General features: G+C 47.1%; 3 protein-coding genes across 4 annotated transcripts; 1 reads left to right on the forward strand and 2 right to left on the reverse strand.

Annotated features, from left to right (window-relative positions):
- Positions 1 to 215: 215 nt before the first annotated feature.
- Positions 216 to 1,323, reverse strand: LOC115397817 (probable G-protein coupled receptor 21). Its single transcript, XM_030104288.1, has one exon. The coding sequence runs from the start codon at positions 1,296 to 1,298 to the stop codon at positions 216 to 218; it is 1,083 nt and encodes a 360-aa protein (XP_029960148.1). The 5' UTR covers positions 1,299 to 1,323.
- A 3,984-nt stretch (positions 1,324 to 5,307) lies between these two features.
- On the reverse strand, positions 5,308 to 12,751 carry LOC115398152 (P2X purinoceptor 4-like). Its single transcript, XM_030104809.1, has 13 exons — positions 12,481 to 12,751; positions 11,357 to 11,504; positions 11,201 to 11,272; positions 11,013 to 11,085; positions 10,521 to 10,617; positions 9,347 to 9,427; positions 8,919 to 9,054; positions 8,709 to 8,845; positions 8,550 to 8,640; positions 7,319 to 7,384; positions 6,787 to 6,891; positions 6,519 to 6,626; positions 5,308 to 6,105 (listed from the first exon to the last, which is right to left on the reverse strand). Exons 1-13 carry the CDS (start codon positions 12,732 to 12,734, stop codon positions 5,617 to 5,619), a joined length of 1,857 nt encoding a protein of 618 aa, XP_029960669.1. The 5' UTR covers positions 12,735 to 12,751; the 3' UTR covers positions 5,308 to 5,616.
- Positions 12,752 to 17,978: 5,227 nt separating this feature from the next.
- LOC115398761 (LIM domain transcription factor LMO4-B-like) lies at positions 17,979 to 23,646 on the forward strand. 2 transcript variants are annotated; one of them, XM_030105689.1, is made up of 5 exons: positions 17,979 to 18,283; positions 21,150 to 21,425; positions 21,494 to 21,590; positions 21,674 to 21,832; positions 22,914 to 23,646. In XM_030105689.1, exons 2-5 carry the CDS (start codon positions 21,217 to 21,219, stop codon positions 22,920 to 22,922), a joined length of 474 nt encoding a protein of 157 aa, XP_029961549.1. In that variant the 5' UTR covers positions 17,979 to 18,283; positions 21,150 to 21,216; the 3' UTR covers positions 22,923 to 23,646. The 2 variants fall into 2 exon arrangements, with proteins under 2 accessions (XP_029961549.1, XP_029961550.1); XM_030105690.1 differs by having other exon boundaries at positions 21,155 to 21,425.
- Positions 23,647 to 24,572: the final 926 nt, after the last annotated feature.

Below are 24,572 nucleotides of genomic sequence, written 5' to 3' on the forward strand. Positions count from 1 at the left end.
GCGTTTCAGCGGATCAGAACAGTTTGCATTGTTTCACTTTGCTGAGGATTTAGGCAGGAGAGCTTCAGCTGAACAGTTCATCCTCCTCATCAGCATCAAACTCGGCACCTTCAGCAGGGGAGGAGCTTCACGCCTCCGTTTCCCTGCAGAACCAGCTTCAATATGGCGGATGGCGCTCCAGACCTGTCGCAGGATCGACAGGGCGGAGTCGGGCTTCAGGCTGGGCACCGGGGGTCCGTCTGCGGGAGGGCTGCTGCTGGAGCCTTTTCAGCCTCAGTGCAGGTGGAGCAGGTGGAGCAGGAGGGGAGCAGCGGGCGGAAGAGGCGGCCCAGGCCTTTCCGGAAGACGCTGTTGGACAGGCTGTAGATGAGGCAGTTGCAGAAGCTGTTGCTAATCGCCAGCCAGGTGGTGAGGAAGGAGGCCACCTCGTGGTGGTAGAGCCCGGCGCTCTCCAGCAGGAAGTAGAGGATGTACGGCATCCACAGCACGTAGAAGACGCTGGTGATGCGGAACAGCACCATGGCGTAGCGCCGGTCCGGGCAGCCCTCGCACCGCTCGGCGCTGCGCTCGTTTTGAGCGCCCTCCGTCTGCGAGCTGAAGCGGGCGTGGCGCTGGGTGATCTCCCGGGTGTGCTGACGGCAGATCCTGAAGATGCTGCCGTAGGTGAAGCAGACGGTGAGGGCCGCCGGCGCGTACAGCAGCACCACGATGAAGGTGCTGAAGCCCGGCCGGGTCTTCCAGGACTCCGCGCACCACTGAAAGATGTCCCCGTGGTAGCCCGGCTTCCCCCAGCCGAAAAACGACGGCAGGAAGACGAGAGCGGAGTAGATCCAGATGAGGACGATGCACGCCCTCAGCCGGCACGGCGTCACCAGCGTGGTGTAGGACAGCGGGCGCGTGATGGCGATGTAGCGGTCCACGCTGATGCACGCCAGGGACGCCATGGACACGCTCTTCAGCACGGAGATCATGTATCCAAACACCTTGCAGGTGAGCTCCTCCCTCAGGCCCCGCAGGTAGCGCAGCAGCGACAGCGACGGCACCAGGCAGCTGACGCCCACCAGCAGGTCGGCGTAGGCCATGGTCTGGATGAAGTGGCTGGCGGTGTGGTGGTGCAGCAGGGGGGCGCAGTGGAAGACCGAGATCACCACCAGGTTCCCGGCGATGATGAGCACGGTGAGGAAGAGGATGACCCCCACCTCCAGCAGGCAGGTGTTGAGGCTGGAGGAGTAACCCACGCTGCCCAGCAGGCAGAATGGCGAGGAGCCGCTGTGGTTCACATCAGAGGAAGAGTTCATGTTTGGACTGAGCAGGGAGGGGAAAGGCTTGCTCTCAGCTCAGTGCGGCCATCCTCCTGTCATCCACGTCTCCTGGCTTCATCCTGAGGATGCATGCTCCTTCTACGGCTCCCAAAACAAAGCATGCCTCCTGTTTTCTCTTAAATCAGCATCTTTCCTGCCTCAGCAGGCGGGGAGCTTGTCCTTAAAGCAACAGTAGCCCATAGATCCCCGCTGGTGGCAGCCAGACTCTGCAGAGCAAACATGTGCATGTGTGCAAATTCACAAGGCAAGCAAGGCAAGATCAGCAGCGCAGAAGAGTGAGATGCCAGAGTGATGTTTCAGAGCCGCCTCCTCCATGACAGACCCGCTGAAGCCTCAGCCGCCACGCCGCCAGCTCTCCAAGTCACAGCTGGCTCTGCAACCACGGCGAGGACCATAAAGACACAACCCTCAGCAGCTCCGGCAGCAAGAGTCCGAGATGGAAGACAGATGGAGGGAGAGTCTCCAAACCTCTACTGTGAGGACGAGAGGTGTGGCTTAGGGAGAGAGAGAGAGAGAGAGAGAGAGAGAGAGAGAGAGAGAGAGAGAGAGAGAGAGAGAGAGAGAGCGAGAGAGAGAGCGAGTCCTGACATTTCCAGCTCCAGCATCATACAACATGGTAATTCTCTTGGGGTCATTTTCAATTGAGTTACTTTGACTTGATTTGGCTGGATGTTGTTTTTGGTCTCATGTTGATTTCTTGGTTTTTTGATCACATGTCCTGACGTCTCGCACATGTTCCCTCTGCCTCTGTGTTTTTTCATCCTATCGTGATATGTTGCCGTCTCAGCTTGTCGCTGCTCTACCAGTGGCAGATATCCAGTACTGTCCATCAGGAGCAGCTTTAACTGGTGTTGTTGTCGTTGTTTACCTGTTGGATTAGTATTTATTCCCACTGGCCCTTCATGACCCTGTCAGCGCTTCACTTTCCCATGATGGAGGATACTCTCCATTCTGGACGTCCAGGATGTTGACGGCGCTGTGACATGGAGCCTGTTCACGGCTGTGGGGTGAAAATGATGTGTGTTCAATATCCAGTGGTGAGTGTGTTAGCGCTCCGGCGCGAATGGACGGCTCTGCAGGTCTTTCTGTCGTGTCTGCCACTGTTTCGGTTTTGTGCCATCAAGTGTTGCATTTCATGAACACTGTGGACGTTCCTGTCGGATCAGTTTGGATTTAAAAATGTCATTCTGCTCAGTAACACTGTTTCTACAAAAAAAGGACCAGTGATTAGATGACACATAGTTCCCAGTACCGTCACAGATTACATGTACATTTGTCTTTGTATCCTAATTACATAACACAATTATATTTTACTCCCCAAGCCTGTGGTTCACGTTTTCCAATTTCTCTGTGTCTGAGCCCTTTTCCAGAGGCGCAGAGGTTTACAGTGACTCCTCTGTGTGACGTGGTCAGCATTTGGAGCTCTGGTTTCATTTGGTGAGATTGTCTGGCATGGCAGAGCGGTGCAGAGTTGGGTTGGCTTGTTGGGTTCTTAACCTCTACGTGTTCTGAGAATCTCGACCTGTGATCCCAGATCACATAGCGAGAACAGAGGACCCTGTGTCTCCCAAAAGGTCCGCAGACCTCATATGGGAAACAGTCTGCTAGTTCACACATGGGTGTGAAGACCCCCTTTCAGATTCAAGTTCATACCAACCATTGGTGGAGAATCGGCCAAAAACCCATGAAGACCGGCGAACGCAAACCCCTCCTTTGTGACGCCACTGCTGAGTGCAGATCTTGCTCTGCTCAGCAGCAGTTTGACTCTACCTATTATTAATAGGTAAATAACCAAAGACAAATCCAAATGCCTCAATAAGTCAAGACTCTAAAGTCAGAAGAATTTACCCACAGGCCACATCTTTGATTGAACAAAACATCTCACAGTAACGTCACTAATGTTGGGAACTCCCAAAGAGGAGACAAGTCTTTTAGCTCTGTCATCATCCCAAACACGTGGAAATTGACTGATGCTATCAGAGACTCTTCACACCATCCACCTTCAATACACTGCTCTAGATCTGATCCACCTGGACAGGCGAGCAGTCCACCAGAACTTCAATCCAATGAAAGCATTGTTTATATTGACATAAGTACAACACAGTCACTGTGCTCTCTCCTCTTCAAATACTATCCGGGCCTTTCTGTGTGGAGTTTGCATGTTCTGCATATGCGTAGGTTTCCTCTGAGTACTTCAGTTTCCTCTCATTGTCTAAAAACAAGCATGTGGCCGAGTTTCCAGTTTAGTGAGATTGGTTAATAGATTAGGTTTAGAGATTAACCAGCTGTATCTCCAGACATGAAAGCCTGTTTATTGAGGTTGATGCCATTTCTTCTACAGTTATTCTGAGTGATGAATATAATGCAGTGTGGAGGCTGTCAGTGTCAACATGTTAAAGTCTCCCACTATGAGGATTTGATCTGAACTCAGAACTACACTGGAGAGGAAATCTGAGAATTCAGATCAAATCTCAGAGTTTGGAGCTGGAGGAGGATGCTCTGCCACAAATAGAGCTGACTTCTGTGTTTTCTCAAATGGAAACAGACCTTTGTCCATCTTCGGGCATTTCCAACATGATAACCATACAAAGCATATTCAACGCCACCGAGCAAATACTGAAATGTGGATTTATTGTCAGCTGGATCTGTTGACCTGAAACACCTTTGATGACGTCTGCATTTACAAACTGTCACGAGCTCCTGCTGTATGACTTCCACACTGCTAAAAAAATAATGAAAAACACATATTCTGTGCTGCTCTGCGTCACCACCAAATAGTGTCGTCTGCTGATTTACCACATCAGACAGCAGCATCTTGTGTGATATTTAGCTGAGAGGGAACCGGAGGGGTCACAGCAGGAACGGCCGTCCCTTCCAGGCTGCTGGCGGCAGACAGAGACGCTATTCAGGTTCACTTTGTGCCCTTTAAGCATACAGTTAGCAGTGAGATGGACGCCAAGCCTTCCGCTCCAGGTCAGAGGTCAGAGGAGCCACTTCCGTCTGACAGCTGAAGAGACGGAGCAGGCACACACTGCACACACACTCGGCACCTTCAGTGTGCTCGCTGCAGAGACGGTGTGTGACGGGATGAGAGCTTGCGACGCTGCATCAGAGCAGCCCAGGGACTCTGTGGTCCCGGAGTCAGCAGAACAAAACCAGAGCAAAATACCCTCTCCTTCCACCAACAGCACAAAGTTTCCTTTGAACACATCAACAGAAACCTTTTAATACCTTCAGAAGGAGGCAGCGACAACACGCTTCTACGAAAATGAGTTTATGGATGCAACACAGGCCGGGTGTGCGTGTGTGTGTGTGTGCGTGCGTGTGTGTGGATCCACTCCACCATATCCTGGATTCAGAAGCTTTCTGCAGATTTCCAGCACACACTGAGGTCTGTGCTGTCAGTTTGATGGTGTCTCTTGCTGAAATGAAACAAACACTCAGCCGAGGTGCCGACATGGTGAATATGTTCAGTCTGTGTTCACTGCTCCTCTTCATGCAAAATTCATGTCTCCACAGCTTCACTCTGGGGTGTGTTTGACCCATTTTCAGCCTTCCTCTCCTCTCTAACACTAACCCCGTGGCACAGCGGTGGAAAGTGAATCCTCCTCCTCTCAGGTGACTTCACCTGTCTGGTGGGCAGATGAACAGTGTGTCCTCACAAACACAACCCACAGAAACGCCATCCATCACAGCGCTGTCGACACATCTGTCCGCCAAAACACAACCCGACCCCCCCGATCCAGGCCATGGGGGGCTGGTCCTCCAGGGAGGACGCTCTCTGGGGCCGCCGCCTTCTGCAGGCGGTGGAGGAAACTTGCTTAATCTATCATCCATGTGAAAGAAGAATGAATTGATGCCGTGATCAGCCACAGCTAACAGGAAGTGACATTCAGGTCAGTTTTATTTGCATTGCACCAAACACAAGTCATTTCAAGGCACTTTAACAGAGACAAAAAGGAACTATTCCACAGAGCAAGCAGAGAAGAAGGAAGGAAAAACTCAATTTACAGGAAGGAAGCTGCAGATCCAGAGAGGAGAAGGCTTCTGTTATGGCTAGGGTTAGAGGTCAGGAGGAGAGAAAGGGCAGGACAGACAAAGACAGCGACCTCCATTAGTGGGACTGACGTCTTCTGAAGGATTTACAGTCTCTGCCATTGATGCACATCTGTGTGAACGTTCATTCCTCCGCGGTGTGAAACACACAGCAGCTTGGAGGAGACAGTGCTTTACTTTGCGTTTTTCGTTATCGCCATGGTGAGAAGTGATTTCCTGCCGAGCCAGGTCTTCTCACTCACAGCTGTCCGTCATCGTCGCCCTGTCTGGTGGCGTTGGAGGGCGTGAAGCCCCGGTAGTGTCCCTGCGGGCTGGGGTACTCCTCCCGGATCCTCCACACGCAGCAGCTGGGGATGACGGGGTGGGCCTCTGCAGGCGGGGCCCCGAACCTCCAGCTGATGTACTGTCTGTAGGCGCAGTGGCGCAGAGCCGCCGTGCGAGTCCCCTGGCCCGGGGAGGACAGGGGGTCCTCGTACAGCAGCACCGCCTCCAGCAGGGGGCGCTGCAGCACCAGCTGCTCAAACACGGGCGAGGAGGCGACGCAGGCCCCGTCGGTCCTCCTGCAGCACAGCTCCTCGTGGGGCCGGGCGCACGGCGCGCAGCAGCCGCACGAGCACCAGGCGGGCCGGGCGGCGGGCCGGGTGGCGGGCTTCACGCCCGGCGGGCCGCGGGGGTCCGCACCGGCCTGCAGGAGGCACAGAGCCGCACGCAGGTGTCCGCCCTCCTCCTGCCGGAAAGAGAAAATCGAAACACTGAGCTGCAAAGTCCACCGAAGCCATCAACTCAATATCCACCTTCAACCTTTAGGTCAAAGAGAATCCCAAACAGAGCAACGAGGACAGAATGATTTCAGCTGGAAGTTGTCGGGATTTTCAACATAAACTAAGTCTGACATCACGGATGTAACAATTCTAGCCAAGAGAATATTTTTGAAAATAAGGTATACAAATAAATAAATAAACAAGTAAGATGATAATTGTTAAACAACTAATTTCCAGAAAGCTCCAGAGAGCCAGAGGAACGGAGGGCTCACCACATCCCAGACATCTTCTGCTTCACACTTCAGTCAGTCAGGATGTTGAATTTCTGACAGTTTGAGGATGTTTCTAACTTCATTCACCTCCTCTGCTCACAGTTTACCTTTCGGGGACGAACAGAAGCCGGTTTGACGTCTTGTAAGCTCTTCTTCTTGCTCTTCTTCACCATTCGCAGGTCGTCCTCGTCCACATAGGACACACACAGGATGCACTGCAGCACAGGCGATGGGAAACGTCACTGCACGTCTGAAGGCTGCTCACACAGGAATCATCCAAATGACCTCTCACTTCAGATATGTGTGTGTGTGTGTGTGCGCGTGTGTGTGTGTGTGGCGCCTGCTCTGGAGCGTCTGATGTGAAACACAGATCACCTCCTGCTTGTCCGGCAGCGACTCCACCTTCTTCTCAGAGTAGTTCTGCCCGATCTCTGCGGAGTAGCAGCTGGTCCCGATCAGCCAGTCCAGCAGCACCGTGGTCTGGAGAGGAGAGAGAGTCATGTGACCAGGAAGTAGCCACGCCCACTGACCTGGACCTCATTCATTCACACACTACTCATCTGAGAGCGTTCACAAGCGAAAGAGAACACAGCAAATATAAAATATAATAAAAACAAATGATTGTTGGAAGATCTTAATCATCAAAATCAAATGCTCGTCAAGAAAAGGGAGAACAGTGTAAATAATATGTATAAAATGTTTGTGTAAAATATTTTGGGTGTTTTTGCAATTCTGCCAATCATTGACTTCCCATGTAAATGTTTTCCAGACGAAGCAGCAAAATCCCACTAATCTGTCATGAGAACGACTGGCGTTACTTCAGCTGTCGCTTCCACTGCTGCTTCCTTCAGCTCCTCCCACTCGGTTTCACATGAAGCCAGAAAGAAGTGTGTGTGAGGACTCTCACCAGAGCGTAGTAAGACAGCGTCGAACCGATGTAGATGATCAGAGAGATGATGCTGAATTTTCCAGCCTGGAAAACACAAAAATGATTCAAATCATCAGCATCTTTTTTTTTTTTTTTTTATTTGATGTTCATCAAGGTTGAAACCAAAAGGGTTAAAACCGAGTGAAATTTGGATTTGAAATTGTGGAGATAAACTGTAAACACGGATTAAAGTGTCGACATTTCATCTTTTTATTTTAATTACACATCATAGTCAAAATCACTTTTATCTCTTGGATTTAAAAAAAAAACTAAAGACAAAAACAAAAATGGGAAAATAGCAATGAGTTAAAGGTGCTGTAGGCAGGATTTTGCTAGTCAATGCTAATTTTTCTGTGTTTTCTTTGGATTAAATGTTAGAGTATCCATTGATAATCCTTTAGGAGTGTAGCATAATTGCACTACCGCGAGAGCGCAGCATTTCCATCTGTCTCTGTTCTGAGCTGAAAAGGAATCTCGACAGCTCCAGGTATCTTTGACCAATCAGAAGAGCCCCTGAGGCTCTAACCGTGATTGGTCGAGGGGCGTTCGTCGCACGTTTTTGTGGGAGGGGCTTAACTTGCGTCAGGGCGTGATGTCAGAGAAAACAGGACAGGATTGGCTGTGCTGGGTTTCAAATCGCCATCTTAGATGGGTCAAATCGCCATCTTGCTTAGGTAACCCGAAGCAAGATGGCAGAGATGCGGAATCCTGCCTACAGCACCTTTAAATCATGTGTTAATTGATATTGAACTTTCTTTCTGTTCACTCTGTGTGGAGGAAAGCTGACAGGAAGTTTCCCTCTGGGATCAACAGGAACGACACCGACTGTTCGGTTTATAGAGACGATATTGAAACAAGAAACTAAGTGTTTGGATTTCATGATGGACGAGAATTTGAACTGGAATTCACACAGAAATTATTCAAAAGCAGAAAATATCACAACAGTTGCAGTATTACAGAAAGTGAAGGATTTGTTGAGTCCCTGTCGAGTACGTGTTACATAACGGATCCTTATCTGACCCGCTGAAAAGAAAAGAGGAATGAAACCGCTAAAATCAGGTACAAAAACAGCTGAAAATGTAATGAAACGATCATCTTGACTCTGAAGCTCCATAAAGATGCAGCGATTCAAAGTAAACTTCAGAAAGTTTTCAGACTGTTTCTGCAGAAACCTTCATTTCTGGCATCTGCTCCTCACAGCCGGACTCACCTGGCCGAACACTATAACGTCAAACCTGATGCCGAAGGCCTTGTACAGCATGCGCTCCTCCACACCGTTCACCATGTTGTACTTGGCGAACCTGATAAGACACAGGAAATGGATGAGTGGCCGGTGAAACGGCGGCGAGCGAGCGGCGCTCCTTCTCACCTGAAGTTGAGGCCGGGGTACAGCGTCTTGTTGCTCTGCTTCTCGTCCAGCCTCCTGAAGGAGTACCAGGGCCGGCAGTGCTGCAGCACATAGTCCAGGTTACAGTCCCACTTGATCTGGACGGCGAGGACGCCTCCCTGTGGCCAACAAGAGGGACAGCCAGTATGCTAACCCAGTGACAGAAGACAGGCCTCTGTGTTTCTGACTCACCTCCACCGCCATCTCGGTGAAGGACTCCCCAGCCTCTCTGACGATGTCTCCCAGTCTGAAGATGGGACACAGCGAGTCGGTCTTCCTCTGGCAGCTCTTCAGGTAGGAATCATTCATCCAGGGGAGGATGTTCCTCCTGTGGAACCAAAGCAGGGTGCCAATCAAGCAGTCAGACATCCTCATTAAACCTAGATCCATCCAGCTCAGTGGCGACTGACTCCATCGGTGACGCTCTGGGATGTTGACAAGCATGATCAGAAACAGATTAGAATTTGAGGGCCAGCCCAACGTCGTCTGATGAGAAATCAAGACTCAACGCTTCCAGCAGGGCGAGCTCAATTGGTCCAAATACAGAGAAATCAATCAGTGGCAGCAGTGTGTGTGTGTGTGTGTGTGTGTGTGTGTGTGTGTGTGTGTGTGTGTCTCACCGGGTGAAGTTGAAGGCGGGGAAGCGGATGTTGTTTTTGATGAGGACAGTGAAGTTCTCAGCTGCTGCCAGCAGAGCAGGTCTGGAACACAGGAGGCTTCAGTCGGTCACTGGAACACTCCCTCTCCGCTCTGGAGACCCAGAAGTCCCCCACAGTCCGACACAGTCCGACACAGTCCGACACAGTCCGACACAGTCCGACACAGTCCGACACAGTCCGCCGCAGCAACAACAGGAAACAGGTTTTACTTTTTTGAAAAATCCCTTTGGCCAGTCTCAGAAAGCTTCAGCCTGTGGAGAACTGATTTTACACCGTTTGGCTTAAAGCCACAGACCAGTCAGGAAACGGCCTGGTGCTGAAGGGGAATCGGCCAATCAGGAAGCCCCAGGTTCATTTCAACAGCTTCTAAACAGGGTTCAAGCTCCGGCCCTAAACCTGAACCTTGAACCCAGGTCTTGTCCTCTGTGGTGGTCACAGGAGGAAGACATTTTCTCCTAAAGTTCTCAGCTGATTAGAATCCCATTATGGGCAGGATGATCGGCCATAACATTATGACCACGAGTACACTGAGTGTTCACTGACTGCCCAAACAGAGCCGACTGTGATCCACCCTGGGGGATCCGGCACACCCCACAGCTGCTCCCAGAACCCTCACCCAGCACCTCCAACTGGATGTGCTGTTGCTCAAACTCAGAGAATCAGACCATCAGGGACTTCTGCTCCCATGAAACAGTGCACACGGTTCACTGTAATGCTGTTTAACAGCAAGCAACAAGCTGAACTGAGTCGAGCTACACAGCTGAGCGATTGTTCCCAACCGGAATAGTCTCAATCTGGTCTCCCTTCGTCCACAATGCTTCCCTTCTCCACATTAACATGAATCTGAAGGGAACCACAGCAGTCAGAGTGGCTGAGGAAACGACACACCACAGCCGGAGCAGTGTTTTCCTGGAAAAGTGTCCCACACAATCCTCCCACACCAGACAGCCGCTTGCTGCTGCGCACTGCTGCTTTCTGTCTTTCTGTGGTCGCTCAGAGACATTTTAAAAAGAACTGGAGTGTTGATGCTCAAAATGTTTCATCAATGTCCAGCCTTGACAATATTCTCATGTTTTGCTGAAATCTGCGTGTGAGACGTCCTCTGGGATCAGAGGTGAAATCACTGCATTGTTACCGAGGAGGCGCTTTAGTGGCTTCGACGGGACACCAGGCAGAAACCTCGCAGGTTTTCTTCAGAAGGTCAAACTTGACACAGGATCCGGTCTGAACTCCTGCAGGAGACAGAGAAACACTTCAGATCCACCGGGAGCACTGGCTCTTTCTGCAATGTCCCTTCTTTTGAAAAAAAAAAAAGGGAAGAAGTTTCTTCAAATACACTTTCCAAAAGTATTTGCTCGCCTGTTTTCACACACATATGACCTTGAGTGACCTTTCATTCTCAAACCAGAGGATTTAATTTGATGTGGGTAACGGCTTCGGCGTTCCACGAGCTTCAGGAGTGTTCAGGGGAGTTTTTGACCGTTAGTGAAGATGAACAGTGACGTCCTCCTGACTCACAGTCTCTGCTCTAATGGCCACAGAACTGAGCAAATACTTTTGGCACCACAGTGCATCTTCCAACTTCGGTCGGGTGGCAGCGAGCGGCAGCGATATGCTGAGCGTGTACCGTTGCTCTGCGGGGTGGACGCTCCTTTCTGACAGTCCTTGTCGCTGACACACAGCCTGCCGTTCCAGGGCACCTGGAAGAACACACTACAGCTCCACACACTCCGCCCACTTCAACAGCAGAACGCTCAGAAAGAGCCAAAAAAAACGCAAATGAACAGAAATCTGTGCACAATTATCAGAGCAAACCTCGGGGCATTTTCCCTGCGTCTGCCCCTTCGTCACGATCACATTGGTCATCACGAAAAAGGAGTTTTTCTCCTGAAAAGAGAAATTAAATGTCTTTAATTTACGTGTTTGAACGAATCCAGGAAGTGTTCGGTCCCCAGAGGCCCGGGGTCCCACCTGAGCGGGGCCGCTGTAGTCCACCGAGTCCCACACCAGCTGGCCCTCTCCGGGCAGCTGGATCTGAGCCACGCCCTTCACCTTGGTGGTCACGGAGCTCACCACCAGGTCGAACTGCTGGTACTTCCTGTTCCACAGCATCATGAGGCTGCGGACACCACAGGAGACGTCAGATAATACCCCGTCAGTCTGCAGCCCCAGCAGAGGACCCTGGTTCGAATCCCAGATACAGCCGGAAAAAAAAATAAAGAAACGAGGCGAACAGAGAGTCCCAGAGCCCATGAAGGACCGAACGCTTCAGACGCTTAACTCAAAGCCATCTGAGTATTTCCTGCTCTACATTCTTCATGTGTCGCTGTTCCTTTCATACGATCCACTCAGAAAAAAGGTTACACTGAAACACTTTTCTAGAGAATCTGAACAAGTTAACATTTCAAAGTATTTTCAGTATTGTGTAATTTTCTTTTGTGCAGAAATACGTGATCAACCCCTTTCTGCTTCAGACGTTTCCTTGGAATTTTGCTGCATCCAGAACTGCAACCACCTAAGTTTCTGGTTCTTTAACTTGTGAAAGATGCAAACTCTCGTCTTCCTCAGTGTTTCTCTTCAGGATAACAAGATCACCATGATTTTGACAGAACCTCGTCGTGTGGATTCGATGTTTGGAACAGTGTTGATATGAATGAGAAGGTGAGAGTCAGAGTTCTGTGAGCCTCCCAGGATGGATGGACAAACACATCAACACTGCAAATCATGAAGATCATGTTGCCATTTCTCTTCAGGATTCCTGATTTAAAATCCAGTCAAATGAGTTGTGCTGGCAGCATTCACACTCCCTGATCTCAGCTCAGGTCAGTAGATTTATGTTGCAACCATCTGTCAATCATTTACCCTGCCTTACTTTTATTGCAAAAATGAAAGTTAATGTTTTCTGATGATTTTTTTTTTTCAGTTTGCAAAGTTATCCTGCAGGACCCGAATGGCGCGCCTGGCAGACCGGGTGTGGGCCACGGACCTTATGTTTCACACCCATGATTAGACTGCAGTTCAATAATATCAGATTTTGACACAGTGCCTGCACGTGCAGAGTGCGCGCGCGCGTGTGTGTGTGTGTGTGCAGTCACCAGATGACGAGCAGGATGACTGCGTTCAGGCTCCACTTGAGAGATCCGAGGCGGACACTCTGGATCCGGACCAGTTTGTTGGTTTCATACTGACACAGACCGCAGCACGCCATGACTCCGGTGCCGACTCCGGTGCCGGTGCCGGTACCAGCTCCTCTGCTCTCTCCTGCGGTGAGCGGGACTCTCTGACTCACTTCTTGAGCCTTCTTCCTGTTTTGGAGGTCACATGGCCAAAGTCCATTTCCTCCATTCATCCAGCTTCATGTTTTATTGCAGCAGATAATGAAACAGTCATCCGGCCGAAACTCACCAAACTCCGGCGACAAACAAGGAGCTGTGCTACACCTCTCCTCTGGGGGGCGCCACACTGCTGAGCACTGATTCCCCAGGATCCAGAAGGATTGATCCTTTTTATTCTGAACGCTCTCAATAAAATCCCGGTTGTATCTGGTCTGTTTTCGCAGTCCTGCTCACCATGTTGACACCATGGGTTTTTAGTACATACTGTAGAATATCTCCTGAAAAATACTGATCAAGTGAAGCAGATTTTACTTTGACTGAGTGTTTGATTCAGAGAACACATTATAGAAATGGGCTGGCAGTGGGAGGAGGAATATGAACACCTGAAGCTTGCTGTGTCACTGATATTCACCCGAATCAGCAAGGAAACACCTGTGAGAAGGGATGGGCAAGTTACTTTTAAAAAGTAATGAGTTATAGTTACTAGTTACCTCTTCAAAAAAGCAACTGAGCTTGTAAGTGATTTACAATATTTCAAAAGTTACTTATTACTAAAACCAGGGCTGTGTGGCTGTATCTCTATCACGCCACTTTGCACCAATGAAGTTCCTTCTTTCTGTATGATGACGTCATTTAGAACGGTCCTGACTGAGGAATTGGCAACAATGTATCAGTTTCAGATGACGTCATCATCTAATTTGACCTACATATGCAAATTATCAGCTATGCAAATTAAATGATGACGTCATTTAGAACGGTCCTGTTTTGTTGCAAAGTGACTGTGGAAAGGAAAAAAACTGGGAGGAAACCTCTTTTTTAAGGGAAGGGGGGGCATATGGGGGGGAGAGAGAGAGAGAGAGAGAGAGAGAGAGAGAGAGAGAGAGAGAGAGAGAGAGAGAGAGAACAGATTAGAAGAAGAGAGACACAGGTTAGCTGTGATAATTTATCACTGATAAATCACAAATCAGAATAAACTGATAATTTGTCTGTGCACGTGAGACATGGATTCACTAACGAATGGAGGACTTTCAAGCCTGTGTGTCACAATGGTGAAAACAAAGGAGAAGCTCATAAGAGCAATTATTTTCATACAGACGGCCTCCAAAGGGCGTGAGCCCATCCCTAGATATCTACTGAGCGAGCTTCAGTTCAGCTGCACGGTGGTTCAGTGGTGAGGCGTTCTCATCTCACAGTAAGAAGATCCAGGTTTGAATACCAGCTGGGCCTTTCTGTATGGAGTTTGCATGTTTGCATGTTGTATGTGCAGCATTTCTCCTACAAAACAAAAAGAGATTCATGAGCAAGAACCTTGGCTGAACAATCCAGTAAATGAATTTTACCCAAGAGGGATTAATAGGTCATAACGGGAGGAGAGATGCTGACGATAGGAGTCCTTGAAGGTGGAAAAAAACACCTGGAAGAGCTTGTGGTTTCAACACATGACACACTGAACTAAAAGGCCAAGGATGGACACCATTGTTCAGGAAAAGGCCTGAAAAGTAACCACTGATGTTTACCTAAGGAAAATGTCCTGCTTGATTACAGATGGTTCAGCATGGTGGAGGTACCATCATGCTGCATCTGGTTCTGGAGGCCTTGACTGGGTCACAGGAAACACAAAATCAGAGAATTATCAAGGGATTTTACAATGAAATGTCTGAACCAGTGTAAGAAAACTAGGTTTGAGTCTATTATCATGAAGCAAGACGAACAAGAATACATGAAGGGATGAAAAGGAAAAGATGAACTGTTCTAAAGTGACAGCAAAAGGTTCTGATCTGGATATGGTTGATAATCTTGTGGTGAGCTGAAATCCACCATTGGAGAAAAATCCTGCAAATGTCAAAGATCTTGAAAAAACTGCCAATGAAGAGTGGCGAAAAAATGCCAGCTGAGAAGTTCAGGAAGCTTCTGGAGGACTACAAGGAGCTTCGAAAAGAAATGTTTGCCTTTATAGCTACACATGATGTTTGAGATCCAACAAACCCATTGTTTACTCATTTAAAATGTCATAATGTAGAACACTGCAGTATTCTGCAAATTATGTATAAACTCAGAAATAGACTGTTAATTCTTTTTTTAGGTGATTGTTCTTATTTTATTGGTTTTTTTTTTCTCAAGCAACAGTCGTAGGGTTTGAAATAATGGTCTCCCGTTGAAACGTGGGAAAGGGGAGGGGTGTTAAAAGTTTATACGCTTAATTCATATGTTTAGATAATTGTATTATGTTGAATGGAAATTAATTAAAAAATGCAAGTCTCAAAAAAAGAAATAGACTGTTAATGTTCATAACCAATTTACCAAAACAGAAATGAGGTATAACTTTTAAAAGTGTAGTGAACCTCAGCGGTCAGAGTGGCTGAGGAAGCGACACACCAGCCTCAGAGCTGCTGTCTCTCCCTTGAGCAGTGTTTTCCTGGAAAACAGACCCACACAGTCCTCCCAATCCAGACAGCTGCTTGCTGCTGCATACTGCTGGCTCTGTCCGTATTGTTCATTGTTTCTGGATCCCCATTAGCTGCCATGGCAGTGACGACTGTTCTTCCTGGTGTAAAGAAAGTCATTAGTTACATATTTGTCAGATTACTCAGAAAAATCATGAATGTATCCAATATACATGAAAACGACTGATACTGAGACACAGCTGAAACAAAACAACCTCATGAAACCTGCAGAACAGGAGGGTCTGCACCCTGAGCCCGCTGAGTCTGTCCAGAAGGTCCTGGTCTCCACTGAGGGGTTTGTGAATTAAGACACAAACAAATAACACAATAGCAATAACAACAACATGGTGCAGTTTTGCCAATGATTTTACCAAATACACTGGAATCTGGATCTCTAAATGTTTAGATACGAGTGAAAGAAATAATGTTCGCAATACAGTTGATCACTGCAAATAGATAAATAAATAAACGAATGAATGGAACTCTGAAAAAAAAGCACTGCTGCTGAACCTGTGTAGGTGGGTTATGTGTGTGCTGCCCTCTAGTGGTCCCTCAGAGGAAGTTTAACTAAATAAGAGACAGCATGAACAACAAACTGATCAAATCCATCGATCAGGGATTAAAAGTGGTGAAAAACATTTTTGGCCTTTAAGATGAGAAGATGAAATGAAAAAGTGCGTCTGAGATCAAATGTGAAATATCCTGCAGGTGCTTTAAACATCATTTGGAACGGTTGGAATTTTGCAGTCCAGGTTTTCCCATTATTTTAAATATCTTGATTAAACTAACAGTACAAATATAAATTTATTTATGTAAAAATGTTAATGAATGAAACGATTGAGGTTGATCCTCATTTATTTTATTCATATTTCAGGATAAAACTTGTCGAGGGAAACTTCCAGACCACCAGGGGTGCTGTGGAGCTTCTGACCGACTGACCAAGTATCTTAAACAGTCTTTTTTTTTGTCTCGATTAATGACATAATTAGAATTAGGGTTATCAATTGGCGAAAAGAGAAGAAGCAGAAAGAACATAGAACTCAGAGAGTTCTGAATCCCATGTGTGTTGAGTTCATTTAATTTTGCAGAAACTGGAGTTTTGGTTCTTGTTTTTCAGCTCTGTGCTGTTCAGCTGAGTTATTAGGATGAGGTTCTTCATTTGAAGACAGAAAATGTTACAAGATCTACTGAAGAGTTTGATGTTCTGTCTGTTCTGCACTGTTCTACGTTCTCTACTGTTCTATGGTCTGGACTGTCCTTTGTCCTGGACTGTTGTGTTTGTCAAAAGGTTCTCGTCTCTCTCGGAGCTCCAGGTCACCTGCCTGCTATTAGAGTCAGGATCAGGGTGATTGTTCTGCCGATGCTGCTGTTCTCTGACGTGTCTTCAGACTCTGAGCTGACGTCTTGATTCTCTCTCTCAGTTGAACTGCGTGACTTTATTCCTCTGAACCTGAATTCGTTTCCTTCTCTACGTCCTGGTTTAATCTCTGCTGGAGCTTTGTGTTTGAGGTGGATTTCTCAAACAGACCACTGGCTCTGCATGGGACTCCATTTCAATTTGAAAACTGTATTTGACGTAAACTTTGTTTTAAGTTGGTCTATATGGAACTTTAACTTCGAAGAAATTCTTTCTATGCTTGATTTACAGTTCAGACACTTTGGCGAGAAGAATTTTGAATGACATATTTACATATGGAATTTTGAATTATGGGCTTAAAACTGACTTGAAATGGGGCGGCTGTGGTTTAGTGGGGAGAGCAGTTGTCCCACAATCGGGAGGTTGTGAGTTTGATTTCCGTTTCCCCTGTCTGCATGTCGAAGTGTCCTTGGGGAAGACACTGAACCCTGAAAAGCCCCCACTGTTGCTTTGGATGTCTCTCTGGACAAAAGCGTCTGCTAAATAGAACTGTAGAAATTAAAAATACCAGCATTTTAAACATCCAGTTCAAAATGTGATTAGCTATTAAAACACTGAGCTTAGTCACAATTTTAAAATGCAGTCTTTTGACAGTGGAGTGAGAGGATGAGCTAAGGAGGAGGAGTGAGAGGATGAACACTGATTAGGAGTGAGAGGAAGATGAAGGAGGAGTGAGAGGATGAACAAGGAAGAGGAGTGAGAGGATGAGCAAAGGAGGTGGAGTGAGAAGATACAGAAGGAGGAGGAGTGAGAGGATGAACAAGGAAGAGGAGTGAGAGAATGAACGCAGAGGTGGAGTGAGAGGATAATGAAGGAGGAGGAGTGAAAGGATGACTAAGAAGGAGGAATGAGAGGGTGAACAAGGAAAAGGAGTGAGAGGATGAGCAAAGGAGGTGGAGTGAGAATATGATGGAGGAGGAGTGAGAGGATGAACAAAGGAGGTGGAGTGAGAGGATGATCACAGAGCCAAATAAACAAAAACTGATGCAAAATAGAAATACACAAAAATGAAAAAGTAAAAGGACAAAATATCACAAAAGATTCTATAGAATAACAAGAAAATAAGTATTTGAGCATGTGTGTGTGTCACTGTGTGCTCACTGTCTGCGTGTGTGTGTGTGTGTGTGTGTGTGTGTGTGTGTGTGTGTGTGTGTGTGTGTGTGTGTGTGTCTGTGTGTGGCTGCAGGAATGTGTGTGTGCATATTAATAAGCCACCATAAACCCATAAATCATTTTGACTTCGGACACGCCCCCTCCTGCCCCCTCCCGCGCTCCCATTGGCTGTCTGGCTCCTCCCCCTCCCCCGCCCCGCCCCCCTCCCCACTGCTAATTTAAATAGCTTCTTGCGCAATTTGATGAATCGAGTCGCTGTCAGCAGCAGCGGCCGCGTGACGGACTGAGGAGCTGCGTCACGCGCCGCGCGCTCCCACGCAAGTAGTTTGTCTTTTTTTTTTTCTGAGTTGGTTGAATTCTGAGGCTCGGCGCGCCGCCGTCTCCCGGACCTTCGTTTTTCTCCTGTTTTTGTTTTTTTCTTGAAGGAGAGGAAATAGAAAATGAGGGAAAGCGATGGAGAGCCGAGCACGTCGCGGTGAGCGCGCCTGTGCTGCTCTGCGCGCGCCGCGGACGCTCCTCTGAACACGGTTCCTCCACTTTCAGCCGCTCCAAAGTTCCCCCGGCAGGAGGAAGAAGCCGTCTCTGGAAGGTAACGCATTTCTCCTTCTTTCCTCCGCCCTCGCCCTCCGTCTCTCTCCTGCTCCGCCCGCGCGTTTCGGGTCTTTTTCCTCCACATTTTACGCACAAACCCAAAGGCGCAGAAGAAGAAGGGCACTTCTCTCTCCGCGCTCATTACTGGCTGGCACTTTTCCAGAAGTCCCATTTGGTGACTTTTCCCTCCTTCTTTCTCCTTCTTCCTCCTCCTCCTCTGACATGATGTGAATACCTGTAAATCCAGCCCTCCACCTGCTCCACCCACATTACTCCACATTTATTGAAGTTTTCCATTGAAACGCGCACTGGGTGTGCGTGTCCGACCTCTTCCAGTATCGGGGATAAATAGCTGGGATTGATAGGATGTCAGCAGTAATACATATATTACAGGACAGTCTTCATCCTGGACACAGAGTGTTTAAGTTTGTCGTCTTTTAATTATCTGTTCGTTAGTTTCTCCATTATTTCTTGTGTTAGGCTTCAGTCAGCCCAAAAGATGAAAAAAGTTTGAGTTTAAAAATGTCCTAAAAATGTCTCCCTTCCCCTACAAAAAACCCCCCAAAACATTCAAATTATCAGGCTTTTTATGATATTTACCGAACAGGTAAAGAAAAAAAAATTAAGGCTTTCATTCATTTTGTCCATAAAACATTTAATTTCTGTGTGTTTATTAGTGATCTATTTGTGGATATTCAATATCAGTGAAAAATTACTGTAAAATGGCACAATGTATCAGTTTATTCCCTCAAATCTGATGCACAACATGAAGCAAATCAACAGAAATGACAGAAGTTTCATTCATGAACAAATTCAGCGTAAAAAAATACCAAGCAATATCTTCTAAGATCATGTTTTTAGTCCTGTATTAACATTTCTATTCAGAATTATTCATTTCCCTTTAAAAGTACACAAAATGTAGTTTTTCTTCAGTGTGAACTGCATAAATAACCTATATTAGTTGAAAAGCTGTGTTCTCTCTGCTGAATGTGGAAGAGTTCAGAGCACCTCGCATATAAACATTCAACTTTTACGCCCTAATTTATTCATTAAATATTGATTTTGGCTCAGGTGTAACACAATAATTTGTCCCACTGGTAATAAATGGCTCTTTTCGGGTTTTTATTCAGCGCATGTTTCAGAGAATAAGTGAAGCTAAACGGCTGTTAAAGCTGTCAGAATTTAATCCAGGTCCTCACATCTGAATATTCACATCCAGCAAGCTTTAATCAGGAATCAAATGGAGGAAAAAAGCCCCGTCAGTGTTTTCTAAAGCCTGGAACGTCTGGTGTTGTGGAGATCATCCTCGCCTTGGACCGAGGAAAACACAAATTCCTGTAAAACTCCACCTAAACTCACATTTTCCATCAAAATGGTCTAATATAATCAATTATTATATATCTTTTGGTCTTCATCATGCCAGAAAGTGGCATTAAAAATGTCGTTTTGAACTTAAAATGCATCTCTTATTATTTCATTTAAATAGTTCGCCAAAAACTATCAATTTCCAACCAAAGAAAGACAAGGTTTAGGATATGACATAAGCTTTGAGTCATTTTCCCCATTGTTTGACTTTTTTTAATCTTCAAAATGACAGAAAACAGTGAAATAAAACAAATGAAGATTGAATTAATCAGCAGTTTGAAAAATGAGGGTCCGTCTGTGTTTCTGAGAAGTCTCATTTCGGAGAACTCGGTCTGCAGATTCCTCCAGAACCTCACCAAAACTCTCCTGAACTTCACCCCTCTCATGAAGACGGTCTCTCCTCTTATCAATCATTAACCATCTTTTGGTCTTCAGCAAGTCAGAAAGTGGTGAAAAAAATGCTGATTGGAACCTAAAATGCAGCTTTTATTATTTCACTTAAACTGCCCATCAGAAAATATTAAATTTCAGCCAAAATATTCAGGAAAGTTTGCAGCATGAAATGCAATTTTGATTCATTTTCTTCATTATTGAACAAAGTGAAATGAAGATCGGAACACTAATTTATTGCTTCTGCTAAACATCTTAAAACCAAAATTCTGATTTTCCACTGAACAAACCACAAAATGGAACAAAACATTAACATTTCAGCTTCAATGATTCCTTGATTGTAAAATTCAGTAAAGGCTTTCTGCCACTAAAGTCTATCAAAATTAGACTAAATTGCAAGTGTATTGATCACCATATCGATGTATCCCCAATAAATGTCTATTTCAGGCACGACGTCCTCTTTCAGGAAAGGGAAAGTCTCTCTGAAGGCCCAAACATCTGCAACTTCAAGGAGGTTTTCGATAAAGATGGAAAAAAAAAAACCCACTCATAATGATCAGTCTGGTATCGGTGTCGCACTGTATTCATCATTAGCTGCTTGTCAGAAAAGTGTAGTTTATTAGTCTAAATTCAGTCAATTGCTAAAACAAAGTGTGTTTTCCTTGAAACAATCATGTTGTTCTTAAAATATCAGTTAAAAAAAAAATCAGGTTTTTCATTTCTATGTTATTTAATTTGTTTTTTTCTTCAATATGCCAGAAAAAGGTGAAAAATGTTGATTTGAGCTTAAAAATCAGCTTTAAATGTGTTTATTTCTTTTTCTTCAGACATAACTCAACATGTCTGGTCTGTTGGGGGATGTGACCGTTTCTTCATAATATCTATGATTATTTGTGGTTAAATATGAATAAATGTTGACTGAATATTGAAATCAATGCTTTTTTGAATCACGCTCAACCAAGAAATGAGGTTATAGTTGAATCTGATGTGTGGATTTGAGGTGGTATTTTCTTTAATGGTGAAGTTAAAGTGAAGCTAACATCAGTTTATTTAAGGTGGTATTTTGTGATTTGCTGGCCTTCCCTAACCTGACGACTGTTGCTTTTCAGTGCAGGAGCCTCTGAGGGCCTCCGTCCGCCCCCGTCCGCCCCATCCGCCCCCATCCGCCCCGTGGTCATGGTGAACAACCAGCCGGCGGGCTCGGCGCCGCGGCCGTGCGCCGGCTGCGGAGGGAAGATCTCGGACCGCTTCCTGCTCTTCTCCATGGAGCGCTACTGGCACACCCGCTGCCTCAAGTGCTCCTGCTGCCAGGCGCAGCTGGGAGACATTGGCACCTCCTGCTACAGCAAGGGGGGCATGATCCTGTGCAGGAGCGACTACATCAGGTGAGGAGGAAGAGGAGGAGGAGGAGGAGGTGGAGGAGCTGAGGCTGAGCAGTGTGTCATCTCCACAGACTGTTCGGACACAGTGGAGCGTGCAGCGCCTGTGGACAATCCATCCCCGCCAATGAGATGGTGATGAGAGCGCAGGGCAACGTCTACCACCTCAAGGTCAGCCCCGCCCCCGCCGCCGCCCCCACCCCCGCCGAGGCTCTGTGTGGTGAAGCTGTAACGTCTGCCTCCTCCCTCCGCAGTGCTTCAGCTGCGCCACCTGTCGGAACAGACTCATGCCCGGCGACCGCTTCCACTACGTCAACGGAACCATCTTCTGCGAGCACGACAGGCCCGGCGCTGCCTTGCTCAGCAGCCACCTGCCGCCGCTGCAGAGCAGCGCCGTGCTGACGGACCAGAAGGTGAACGCCTCAGAACGCTCACGGCAGATCGAGCGCTGAGATTAATGATCTGTAGATTAGAATCCTGAGGAACATTCAGCTCCAGCTCCATTTAATCTAGAATAACCAGTTCAAGTAGCTCAAAAATAAAAATCAGATTGCTTAAATAATGTAGCACTTTATTTTTTTTTTTCCATTTTATGATTAAAGTCACTCATTGGCCACATTTACATGAGAGTTTTAATTCCGAATAAAAGTTAGTTTCACTTCAAAATAAACCTTGTTAACACCTAACTGGAAAGAGAATACTTTAGTTCTGGATTATTTCTTTCAGAATAATAATTCCAAATTAAAAAAACACATGTAACCATGATAGGTAATGGCGAACTCGGCCTGCAGCACTGTAGACTGATGGAGGTGTTTCACAGCAACATGGTCTTCGTGTATCGGAGCACAGAGTAGGAATTAGTGGGTGGATATTCATAACTGTCTGAGCTTTGTTGGTATTTTAAAAGTGAAACCATTTCCTTGGGTAGAAAGCGACAGAAAAGATTGTTTGTTCTTAAAGTCCCACTCTAATGCTCTTCTGTAGCTGAAAACCTTCTCAGGAGTGTTTACATTGTGATGAGGAAGTCTTTAGCCAAAATCATCAAACCTGTGTCCTTTTCCAGGCCTCTGTATCTGCAGAGCTCATTAGCAGTTCGCCTCTGGGCTGTGGGCGGAGTCAGCACCTTTCAGAGACTCTGTCTCCATGTAAACGTGGGAAAACAGCACTTTTCTGAAACGCTGCTACTGCACATGCTCAGTGGATGGACAGTGAACAATGCTGGAATCACCCACTGGTGACCCAACATAATGGCTGCATCGCTTTCAGTGTTTCTGTTGTTGTTTTCAGAACGCTGCTGTGTAAACAAGAAACTTAAAAAAAAAATTGCAAAAATGAAGAGTTTCAGCTTGAAATGTGGTGAAATGGCACCCAAGAGAAATAGTTAAACATGCAGTAATAAAGCCTGCATAAACAAAACTTGCAGAAATGAAAAGACGAATCCAGGTTGAGAGCTGGGGCCTGAGTGGTGACCTTTGACCTCTGTCTCCCCTGCAGGTTTGCTGAGTCCAGATCAGCCCTCCTCCTCCTCCTCCTCCTCCTCCTCCTGCTCCGTCACCGTTGTTGTTGTGGACTTCCATCAGCGCTTCCCCCTCCTCCGCCGTATCAAACATCCAGAGTCCCGTTAATGTGGTGTTCCATGTTCAGCCGTGAGTTCAGAGACTTGAGTGATGCAGCCGAGGACGAGCGACTGGACGCCTCCTCCAGGACTGACACTGACTGGACCGACCTGCTGCGCCGCCGCCGCACAGTGCCAGTCAACCCCCCGACTCTTCTCTGTGTGTGTTCCCCCAATCCGGCGAGCCGCCCCCCCGATCCACAGCGCCCCCCTCACTCTCACAGAACCCGTCAGAACCATGAAATTGCCCTGTGGCTTCGCAACTCTGCTTCAGAGTCAGACGTCTGGTTCTGGTTCACTGAGGCCTCGTCGACAAGACACCTTCAAGTGAAAACGCCAAACTTTTTTATTGTTCTGGATGTCTGTTTCCACGACGATGATGCTGAAGGAAAACGCAGCTTTTCTGAAACGCTGGTCCTGGTCCTGCTCCTGGTCCCGGTCCTGGTCCCGGTCCTGGTCCTGGCAGTTTTAGAGTTGTCAGTCACCGTAACAACAATCCAGCTTGGTGTTCCGTCCATATGATTGTCTGTCTTCTCCGTTCTTAATGTGGTTTCATTACAACAAACAGTCGTTTTCAGAATGTTGCCATGTAAACGTGAAACTTCTCAGAAACGAAAACGTACAAATGGTGGTTTTTCACTTGCAGCATCATGTAAACGGGGCCTTGGTCCTGGTGGGGTCTGTGGGTGGCGTCCCTCTCGGGGGGTCTCATGCCTCAGTTTGGGATTCACTGATCCACAGTTCTCGGTTTGATCGGAGACTCCAGATCCTCTGAAACATTAGAGTGAAGCCACGCCCCCTGTTTTTGATTCTACGTGTGTTTTAGAGAAGGCAGAGCCTCGGCCCCCCCACCCCGGCCTCCCAGCGACTCCCGGACCACATGTTGCGAACCACCGATCCAGAGCAGGTCAAATGGGTTCATAAGTAAAGATTCTCCTCAGAACGTCCAGTGATCGTACAGATGTTTCGTTTTTCTAAAGACGGGAAACCTTGTTTTTGTTTTCCTTCTGTACAGTTTTATTTCTTTATGTTTGTGGAGATTTAGGAAAAAAAAGAAAGTTGTATGGGGTTGAAAACAAAAATCCTATTAAACCAATTTTCCTGTGAAGTGTCACCGAGTGAGCCTGGGTCATTGGAGCGGCGGCGGTGGATGTTACAGCCTCTCTCTCTCCCTGTATGGTGAAAACATGCCTGATTACCCTGAGGAATGGAATTAGGGGGCTTGAGCTCTGACCATTTACAGAAGCAATTAAACATGAGCCCTGTATCTGTGCTGCCGGAGCTCCTGGGAGTCTGAACTCGGGGCACATCCCGTGGCTGACTGGCTCGGTGGCTAATCTGAGCGCCGGCTAATTAAAGGGGAGTGGCCCCCCCTCCACATCCAGGGCATTCCAAACAATCTCGTGTATTTACTGTTTACCAATTAAAGCTCCCGCTTCGCCTCCCCCTTTGTTCTGTCTCCGCACGGCTTCGGAAAACCGCTTCCCCGCTCAGACTCGACTCACCTCACCGTGCCTTCCTCCTGGTTTGTGAGGAAA

This window comes from Salarias fasciatus, chromosome 12, assembly GCF_902148845.1.
Source record: "Salarias fasciatus chromosome 12, fSalaFa1.1, whole genome shotgun sequence".
Taxonomy (NCBI): Eukaryota; Metazoa; Chordata; class Actinopteri; order Blenniiformes; family Blenniidae; genus Salarias; species Salarias fasciatus.

What these genes read in the sequence shown, in the direction of transcription:
- LOC115397817 (XM_030104288.1), bottom strand. Translation starts at nt 1,298, where the DNA reads ATGAACTCTTCCTCTGATGTGAACCACAGCGGCTCCTCGCCATTCTGC.
- LOC115398152 (XM_030104809.1), bottom strand. Translation starts at nt 12,734, where the DNA reads ATGAATGGAGGAAATGGACTTTGGCCATGTGACCTCCAAAACAGGAAG. An exon ending in GTCATCCTGCTCGTCATCTG is followed by an intron (nt 11,505 to 12,480) that starts GTGACTGCACAC and finishes TGGTGTCCGCAG; the next exon opens with CCTCATGATGCTGTGGAACA. An exon ending in CGCTGTCTTACTACGCTCTG is followed by an intron (nt 6,892 to 7,318) that starts GTGAGAGTCCTC and finishes TCTCCTCTCCAG; the next exon opens with ACCACGGTGCTGCTGGACTG.
- LOC115398761 (XM_030105689.1), top strand. Translation starts at nt 21,217, where the DNA reads ATGGTGAACAACCAGCCGGCGGGCTCGGCGCCGCGGCCGTGCGCCGGC. An exon ending in TGCAGGAGCGACTACATCAG is followed by an intron (nt 21,426 to 21,493) that starts GTGAGGAGGAAG and finishes TCATCTCCACAG; the next exon opens with ACTGTTCGGACACAGTGGAG. An exon ending in GCAACGTCTACCACCTCAAG is followed by an intron (nt 21,591 to 21,673) that starts GTCAGCCCCGCC and finishes CTCCCTCCGCAG; the next exon opens with TGCTTCAGCTGCGCCACCTG.